The 8,539-nt window shown below is 53.8% G+C and overlaps 1 protein-coding gene across 7 annotated transcripts; it reads right to left on the reverse strand.

Annotated features, from left to right (window-relative positions):
- On the reverse strand, nucleotides 1-4,856 carry FUZ (fuzzy planar cell polarity protein). 7 transcript variants are annotated; one of them, XM_045989392.1, is made up of 12 exons: nucleotides 4,560-4,856; nucleotides 4,176-4,297; nucleotides 3,805-3,889; nucleotides 3,617-3,685; nucleotides 3,316-3,420; nucleotides 2,151-2,348; nucleotides 1,924-2,019; nucleotides 1,504-1,610; nucleotides 1,363-1,427; nucleotides 1,207-1,281; nucleotides 934-1,010; nucleotides 26-405 (listed from the first exon to the last, which is right to left on the reverse strand). In XM_045989392.1, exons 1-12 carry the CDS (start codon nucleotides 4,668-4,670, stop codon nucleotides 166-168), a joined length of 1,350 nt encoding a protein of 449 aa, XP_045845348.1. In that variant the 5' UTR covers nucleotides 4,671-4,856; the 3' UTR covers nucleotides 26-165. The 7 variants fall into 7 exon arrangements, with proteins under 7 accessions (XP_045845346.1, XP_045845348.1, XP_045845347.1 ...); XM_045989391.1 differs by having other exon boundaries at nucleotides 50-469; XM_045989397.1 differs by lacking the exon at nucleotides 934-1,010 and adding an exon at nucleotides 1,011-1,074 and having other exon boundaries at nucleotides 290-405; nucleotides 4,560-4,855.
- Between the last annotated feature and the right edge of the window lie 3,683 nt (nucleotides 4,857-8,539).

Consider the following 8,539-nt stretch of genomic DNA (forward strand, 5'->3'; position numbering starts at 1 on the left):
TTTCCCCCTTAAGCACAGAGGGGAGAGGGGCCAGGGAAGTGGGCGCCTCCTCCCCTCCCACCCCACCCCATTGTAGCCCCTCCTGCCCCCTCCCTGTCCAGGGGCTGTGTATTATTGTGAGCGAATAAACCGAGAGACGCTAACAGCCGTGTCTGCGTGAATGGCTCAGGCGCAGGGGTCAGAGGAGTGGGCTGAGGGCCTGCAGAGTGTGGGTGGCCAAGCCCCGCAGCGCGTGGGTGGGACTCTGGGCAGACAGCAGCAGCAGCAGCCGCCGCGGGCCCGCCTGCACAGCCACCAGCCGCCAGCCCGTGCCCGGCTCCTCCGGCCCAGACACCAGGTAGCAGGCTCTTGGCACCTGGGTCCTCTGGGCCGCTCCCTCCACCTTGTCCTCTGCTGACCCCGGCTCTGGAGGAAGGACAGGAAGGGCCGAGCTGACCAGGGGGCCCCAGACAGGCCCTAGTAGGCGAACCTGCAGAAGCAACACACATCCTGGGCCTGACAGGTGAGGGCCTCGTGGCTCCAGCTGGCTGTCAGTCGCCTGAAGGACATGGACCTTCTCCCCCTTCTTCCCAGCCAGCCTCCATCCCCCTCTCTCTTAGGGATGCCGTGTGCAGCCCTGGACAGTCCGCCTAGCAGTACAGATCACGGACACGCAGGCATGCTGAGCAGATACAGGCTCAGCCCTTGGAACCCTCCCCGCCCCACCCCCACATTAGGCGGGGAAGCGGGTCCGGGAGGTGGAGTCACACAGCTAGGAGGGGCCAGTCCTCCATCCCGTCCCTTGTCTCCCTAGGGCGTCGTGGGTTCTAAGACAACTTTTCCCTCCTAACCTAGTCTCTGTGACACCCTGCATCCCCAGGGGCAAAGACGGTGGCAGAGTGTGTGCTTGCAGCCGTACAGTGGTGTGGCTCTAGGAACCTGTGTGTGACTCACGGCTCTCCACTGCTTATTAACCGAGCCTGTTTCTTCCTCTGCAGCAGCAGAGTGATGTGACGGGAGCTCCCCCTCACCTGCGAGGGTGAAGTCAGTCATGGCATCCATGACACTCGGCCAGAGAGGAAGTCTCAGTGTAACCTGTTAGGGCTGCCCAGTGGATTCTGCGGTCTCTAGGCTGGACACCCCTGCCCCTTCCCGCCGGTGTGGATGCCCCATCCTCCCTTATGTGATCGGAGATTCCGTGTCCTTGCGTGTGTAAAGGGGGCACACCTGGTGGGAAGTGCGTGGCGGTGACCAAGGTGTAGAAGGAGCGCAGGAGGCGACGACGATGCTCAGGAGAAGGCTCTGGGGGGGGGGAGGGGAGAGGGTGACAGAGAGCCCCCCCTGGGCCCAAGCCCCTCCCGGCCTGGCCCTCCTGTCAGTCACCTTGAACCCCAGAGGGCTCCACCGTGAAAAGGCAACGTTTCAGTTCCAGGTGGAGCAGCAGCAGCCTGTGAGAAAAGGGGGTGTTGTGGCCGAGGCAGAGGGGGTGAGGACCCCCAGCCCACACCCCCGTCCAAGCCCTACCCGAGGATGTCCGTGTGCAGGGGGAAGCCAGCGGGCAGCGCTCGGGATCCCAGCGGCACGCAGGCCCGCAGCGGGTCCAGCACCGGCTGCCACCAGCGGTCCAAAAGCTGAGGCGAGGCCGGTGGGTGAGGTCAGGGGCGGGTACCGGGGAGGGGGCGTGGCCAGGGTGGAGAGGAGGAGCCCACGAGGGCAGGGGACCCGGAGGACCCAGGGGACCAGGGAAAGGGTGAAGCCCGCAAGGAGGGAATGGGAGCGATAGAGGGACCGGGCTGCGGGAAGGTGTAGTCCACGGGGGGCGGGGCCGACGAAGGGCGAGTGCGGAGTAGAGAACGCTGGCCGGGAGAGGTGGTGAGCCAGGGACGGGGCGGGCGGGCAGAGGGTGTTACAGGCGGGAAGAGCGGGGACATGGCCCGGATTCACCTGTGGATCCAGCTGGCTGAGGGGAGGGCGCGGCCCGCAGAGCAGACACAGCTCCAAGCCCGGCAGCAGCGTCAGGGTCAGAAGCCGGTGCGGAACCTGAAGCGGGGCGCAGCAGGGGCTGGCCGGAGCCCCGCCCCTTCCCGCCGAAGCCCCGCCCCCCCGTGTTCCGGCCTCTTGGTCCTTTCGCGGCCCCCTGTCCCCGGCGCGCCCCGACTCTCCCAGCTCACCGTGGGACTCCCGTGCGGCAGGTACACCGGGTAGTCGCGAGCGGCCTGAGGCGGCAAGGACCCCACCAGCCAGGGGAGCAGCACGGCCTCCGGCGTCCCCAGCCTCCACCAGCTCTCTGTTGCTGCCACCACCCGGCCCGACACGACCAGGCTGCCAAAGGCCGTCCCCGCCGCTTCAGCGAACCCAGAGAGGGCTTCCTGGGTCAGGAGACATGAGCAGGGGCGGCAGTGACTTCCCAGGTGGTCCAGGAGTGGGAAGACACAGGCATACAATTCAAATTGGGCCTGTTGGCATGCTCACGTGCCTCACGCTCCCTGGGCCTGGGTCCCTTCACCTTCACAAGCAAGTACCATCCCCAAGTCACACTGTAATTTAAACAGCTAGTGTGGCTGCTCCCGAGACTGACACGTGTTACCGAAGTTAATAATCCCAACACCATGAGCCAAGTGGGCGCAATCAACCACTGGGAGAGGTCATGTCACTTGCCCCTAGTAATGTCACAGGAGGCACCCATTCCAGGGGAATCAACAAGAGCAGTATTTAAGGAAGGATAGATGGAGGGGTGCCTGGGTGGCTCAGTGGGTTAAGCCGCTGCCTTCGGCTCAGGTCATGATCCCGGGGTGCTGGGATCGAGTCCCGCATCGGGCTCTCTGCTCAGCAGGGAGCCTGCTTCCCTCTCTCCCTCTCTGCCTGCCTCTCTATCGACTTGTGATCTCTCTCTGTCAAATAAATAAATAAAATCTTTAAAAAATAGGAAGGATAGATGGAAATTCACCAGCAAAAGGAACAGCTTGTGCCAAGCAAAGAAGTTGGGAAGTTGATGGGGTCCAGGGAACCCCCGAGGCAGCTGGGTGAAGGTGGATTGTGGAGTTAGCAGAGGTCAGGGTGAGCACGTTGGAGGGTTTCAGATTCCACAGGTCCTCCAAACAGCAGGCTGGGGGGACGGGAGCTTGTTCTGGGGGTGATGGAAGCCATGGAAGGGCTGTGAGCTGGGAAGGCGTGGGGTAGCTCTCGGTGAAGAAAGACCCTTCTGGGGCCAAGTGGGGGTTGGGATGGAAGCCCAAAGGATGAGAAAAAGTTGAGGCAACAATCCGGGGGTAAGAGGATGAAGACTAAGCCAGGGCTAGTGAACAGGTTGAAGGGTTCCCAATGCATTCTCAGTACCTGAAGGAGAGACCCCTCTGGAGGAACCACACAGTCCACACACTGGGTCAGGTCCCCGATGAGCTCAGAGTCCCCCAGGAAACTGTCAATGAGGCGGTAACTGGCCTAGCAATGGGAGGGAGGAGGAGTTTAGGACCCAGGTGGGCCCCAGATCTGCTGCCTCCCCTTCAGAAAACTAGCCCTGCTAGGCCTGGCTCTAGGGTCAGTTGACCAGGCTGCCCCAGGGGCAGCTGGGAACTGTAGTTTCTGAATATCCGTGACCTGGGATCTTAACTTCCCTGCTCGCGTACTGCAGCCTCACCCTCAACTCCTTCTTCAGTCTCTCCACATTGCGGATATTGGTCAGTTCTTCGAGTCCTACAAGAAGAACCTAGAAGAACCAAGTAAGAGAGCAGGAGCTGGGGATCTGGACTCCTCTCCTGGTGTGAGGGAGGAGGATGCTGAGAGCTCAGATTTCTGGGTTTGGGGAAGAGGGCTGGGGAGTCTCACCATGGCCCCAAACACCATCTGGAGTAGCCTCTCCAGCCTCAGCTCCGATGTCCCCTCCTCAGATGACAGCACAATGAGGGTGATGCTGTGAGAAAGGAAGGTGAGAAGAAAGAATGAATCCAGGCCAGGGAAGCAGGACCGTGAGGAGAGAATCTGCCCTTGACCCTGGATGCAAGCTACATCTTTTGCCAGCCGGCACAACCTGCTTCTCATACAGAGAAACTCAGGGATCAGATAGGGTAACTGGCTTGTCCAAGATTCCACAGCCAACTAAACAGCTGGTCTTGGAGACCTGGTAGGCCTCAGGGTCATCTTCAACAGGGGCCATCACCCAGCTCCTGGCCCTGCCCCAAAAGCTACAGCTTGGAGACCTGTCATGGAAGCTTTTCCACACCACGGTCGTGTCCTCCGTCCTTGCAGAGCTCAGCTGCACCTCGAGATTCTGCCCAAACATGTGTACACCATTGAGAGAACCGATGACAGAGAACGGAAGCTGGGGAAAAGTTGGGGACATTAGACAGGAGCCCCCAATCCCCTCCGCCTTGGGACCCAAAGTGTCCAGGGTCCCAGCCCCCTCCTCTTTCTACACCCCCTGGCCCTCCTCTTCTGGGAACCAGGATTATAAGACCAGTCATTGCACACTTGGCCCTCTAAATTCGACTCTGAAACTTCCCCAGACCCTACTCCCCTGACGACCCAGAGCCCAAGTGCTTAGTCCTCTTCTATTTTGAAGGACCAGGGGTCCAGGGCCCCACCTGCTGGCGGGCGGGGGCACCGCCGCGGCTGCTTCTGCAGAACAGGGGGACTCCGCTGGAGGCCGCAAGGCAAAGCAGATGTACGGTGCCCTCTGTCCCCTCCTCGCCCATCTGGAACCCTCTCCAGTCCCCTCGTGGGGGCAGTCAGGGACCACCTTGGAGCATGCCCGTGGTCACACTAAGTCGGGCTGCCGGCAGGCGGTCCGAAGCCGCCGGACGGCGAGATGGCGAGCTGATTGGAAGAGAAGTAGATTTCCCGCCTTCTTCACCCAACTCAAACCCATCCTCAGTCTCTATTCCAGTACCTCCCCCGAGCCCTTTAGGTGCTCTTCCGCCTCGACCGGAAGTCATATGCCCCTAAGAAAGATGGCACCCATAGTACTTGTAAAGCTTCGTAGTTTCTCCCTAATTGTTTGATTCCATTTACTTAAAGAAGAGAATGAAGAGCCCGGATTGAAGGTAAGGACCGCGCCAAGGCGTTGTCTGGCGAGCGTCAGGTAAACTAAGATGTTTTTACATTTTAATTTGATAAACAGTTGTGCCCCACTCAAAGATGGTGGCTGTGCCGAGGCGTTGCCTGGCAACCGCATTACGTCTACTTTCCAGTCCAAGGTACAGAGAGCTGTGCCCCACTCAAAGATGGCCGCATGACGAATCTCGAGCAAAACCGAGAGAAATACCATCTCCCCCTTCACCCTCGCGGGATGGTTTGGTCCGGCCACCGTTGCTTAGTAACCACCAAATGAGATGGTTGTTTTTGTTATTAGAAAAAGAAGGATGAAATCCTTTATTTTCCAGAATCATAAAAATAAGATTCTTTTGTAATAAATTTATGCACTTTAGTGCAGCATGCCGAACGTGAAAATACACCTTCCCAAGCCCTTTCCCGAAATAAAAAGTTGACAGTTTAACCCAGAACATTAACACATTTTGACAAATATGATCACTATGTTAATGTTGCCTTCAAACTTTTCCTCATTAGACCAAATAAATATTTGTCGTTTTTTAAAAAATGTCTTTTTAGGGGCGCCTGGGTGGCTCAGTGGGTTGAGCCGCTGCCTTCGGCTCGGGTCATGATCTCAGGGTCCTGGGATCGAGTCCCGCATCGGGCTCTCTGCTCAGCAGGGAGCCTGCTTCCCTCTCTCTCTCTCTGCCTGCCTCTCTATCTACTTGTGATCTCTCTCTGTCAAATAAATAAATAAAATCTTTAAAAAAAATAAAAAATAAAAAATGTCTTTTTATAATCAACATTATGGATCTAACAAAATCAATTTACCAATTCCAGATTGACATACATTAGTTTCCTTCTTCTGTGTGTTTAAACTAATAAAGTAAAATTCCATTCAGTTCTGAATATAATGAGCTAGAACTTTTCTCTCTTGTGAGAACAGGGGCCTTCGTTCAACCAAATGTATTTACGAAATATATAGTAATGTTTAAAAAAAAATGCTTCCTTTCGGACGTGTTTTGCCTGCATTCTAGATTTGGTTTCTTTCTTTCTTTCCTAAGATTCATTTATTTATTTTACAGAGAGAGCATGAACAGGAGGGGCAGAGGGAAAGGATATCCTGCACACTCCCGGCTGAGCCCAGAGCCAAACAAGGGGCTAAGTCTCTGAACCCTGAGAACAAGACCTGAGCCGAAATCCAGAGTCAGACAAGGCTTAAACTACTGAGCAATCCAGGTGCCTCTCTAGATTTGATTTCTTTTTTAAAATTTATTTTAATTTTTGTTATTTATTTGAGAAACAGAGAATTAGAGAAAGAGAACCTGAGAGGGGGGAAGGGTCAAAGGGAGAAGCAGACTCCCTGCTCAGCAGAGAGCCCAGTGCGGGGACTCCAGGATCATGATCTTAGCGGAAGGCTGTCACTTAACCAACTGAGCCACATTTCTAATAGCTGATAATATTAGGATGTTTATCCACACACTAAATTGCATCAAACTTTTAGAGGAAAAATGTACATAGAATAGTATATGAGTCCAGAGGCACCTGGCTATCTCAGTCCAAGGAGCGTGCAACCCTTGATTTTGGAGTCATGAGTTTAAGCCCCATGCTGGGTGTAGAGATGACTTTTTGAAAAATGAGTTACACTGGGGGGCCTGGGGGCTCGGTGGGTTAAGCCTCTGCTTTCAGCTCAGGTCATGATCTCAGGGTCCTGGGATCCCAGCATTAGGCTCTCTGCTCAGCAGGGAGGGAGCCTGCTTCCTCCCCCTCTCTCTGCCTGCCTCTCTGCCTGCTTGTGGTCTTTCTCTCTCTCTCTGTCAAATAAATAAAATCTTTTTAAAAAATGAGTTAGGAGCGCCTAGGTGGCTCAGGCAAGCTAGGCATCCAATTCTTGATTTCAGCTCGGGTCATGATCTCCCGGTCATGGGATGGAGTCCCGTGGCGGGCTCAGTTTCAGTGGTTTCAGTGTGGAGCTCAGTTTCAGTGGTTTCAGTGTTGAGCCTGCTTGGGATTCTAACTTACAGCCCTTGCCTCTGTGCTGGTGGTCTTTGACTCTGAACTCATTACTTGATGTTGACTTGAGTCCTGTCAGGAGTATGTACTTCTAGTTCCACAGATTTTCAGGAGTGTTAGCAACCTGGAACCACTTCAGCTGTCCCGGAAGACCCTGATTTACCTGGAGAAAAAGAGTACCGTTTTCCAGTTCGCAGCTACGTTCGGGCTTTAGGTGATGCCAACGCAGCCCCTGGGCAGGTGGTTCTATTCCAATGTCCTTTTTTTTGGTTAATTATTGGCTCTCTGTTTTGGGGGGGAAGTAGGGGAGGGATTCTTGAGGACCTTTCATGGGGTCTACCTTTAAAAAAAAAATATATATATATATATATATGAGAGAGCACAAGCAGGTGGAGAGGTCGAGGGAGAGGGAGAAGCAGGCTCCCCGGTGAGCAGGGAGCCCAATGCGGGGCTCAATCCCAGGACCCTGGGATCATGACCTGAGCCGAAGGCAGGTGCTCAACCAACTAAGCCACCCAGGTGCCCCATGAAGTCTATCTTTTAAGAAACCACCAGTGTTGGAGAAACAGTGTTATTCCATCTAATCCATCATAATGCCAGAAGCTGAAGTCCAGGCTAAAATATCCACTTGTTCATTTTTATCATTTGTCATACGTTAAAATAAATGTATTAAAAGAAATGTATTTTAAATACTTTAAAAGAAATGTATTAAAAATCGGTTAAGGGTGTCTGGGTGGCTGAGTCAATTAAGTGTCTGTCTTTGGCTCAGGTCATGATCTTGGAGGCCTGGGATCCAGCCCTGGTAGGGCTCCCTGCTCAGTAGGGAGTCTGCTTCCCCCTCTGCTTTTGCCCCTCTCCCCTCAGCTGTGTCCCCCTCAAATAAAGAAATAAAATCTTTAAAAAAAATCAGTTAATACAACCAATCATACACTCAGTTTATCTAAAGAAAGGTTTCCTTTTAGTTAAGAGGGCAGATTTTAATTTTAGGAAGCATTTTATTATTATTTTTAAAAGATTTTATTTATTTATTTGATAGATAGAGATCACAAGCAGACAGAGAGAGGTGGGGGAAGCAGGCTCCCCAACAAGCAGAGAGCCGATTCGGGGCTTAATCCCAGAACCCTGGGATCATGACCCGAGCTGAAGGCAGAGGCTTTAACCCACTGAGCCACCCAGGCACCCCAATTTTAAGAGGCATTTTAATCTTCTTACCTGTTGATCATTTTTTTCTTTCTCCAATTTAATCTTCCTTATAATTTTATTATTTTGTAAAGATTTTATTTATTTATTTGACAGACACACCGAGAGAGGGAACAGAAGCAGGGAGACTGGGAGAGGGAGAAACAGGCTTCCCACTGATCAGGGAGACCGATCCGGACTGGATCCCAGGACCCTGGGATCATGACCTGAGCAGAAGGAAGACGCTTATGGACTGAGCCACCTAGGTGCCCATGTCTGTAACTTTTTAGAGAGGTCTTCCAAGGATATAGAAGTAAAATAATAGGATGTTGGGGCTCTATTT

The sequence above is a fragment of the Meles meles genome, chromosome 19 (genome assembly GCF_922984935.1).
Source record: "Meles meles chromosome 19, mMelMel3.1 paternal haplotype, whole genome shotgun sequence".
NCBI classification, from domain to species: domain Eukaryota; kingdom Metazoa; phylum Chordata; class Mammalia; order Carnivora; family Mustelidae; genus Meles; species Meles meles.

Bases quoted from the DNA above. Each gene is read 5' to 3' on its own strand.
- FUZ (XM_045989390.1), bottom strand. From the start codon at position 4,670: ATGGGCGAGGAGGGGACAGAGGGCACCGTACATCTGCTTTGCCTTGCG. The intron at 3,890-4,175 runs GTCTCCAAGCTG...CCTTTCTCACAG, and splicing joins TGGAAAAGCTTCCATGACAG to CATCACCCTCATTGTGCTGT. The intron at 1,282-1,362 runs GTGACTGACAGG...CCCCCCCCCCAG, and splicing joins GGAGCCCTCTGGGGTTCAAG to AGCCTTCTCCTGAGCATCGT.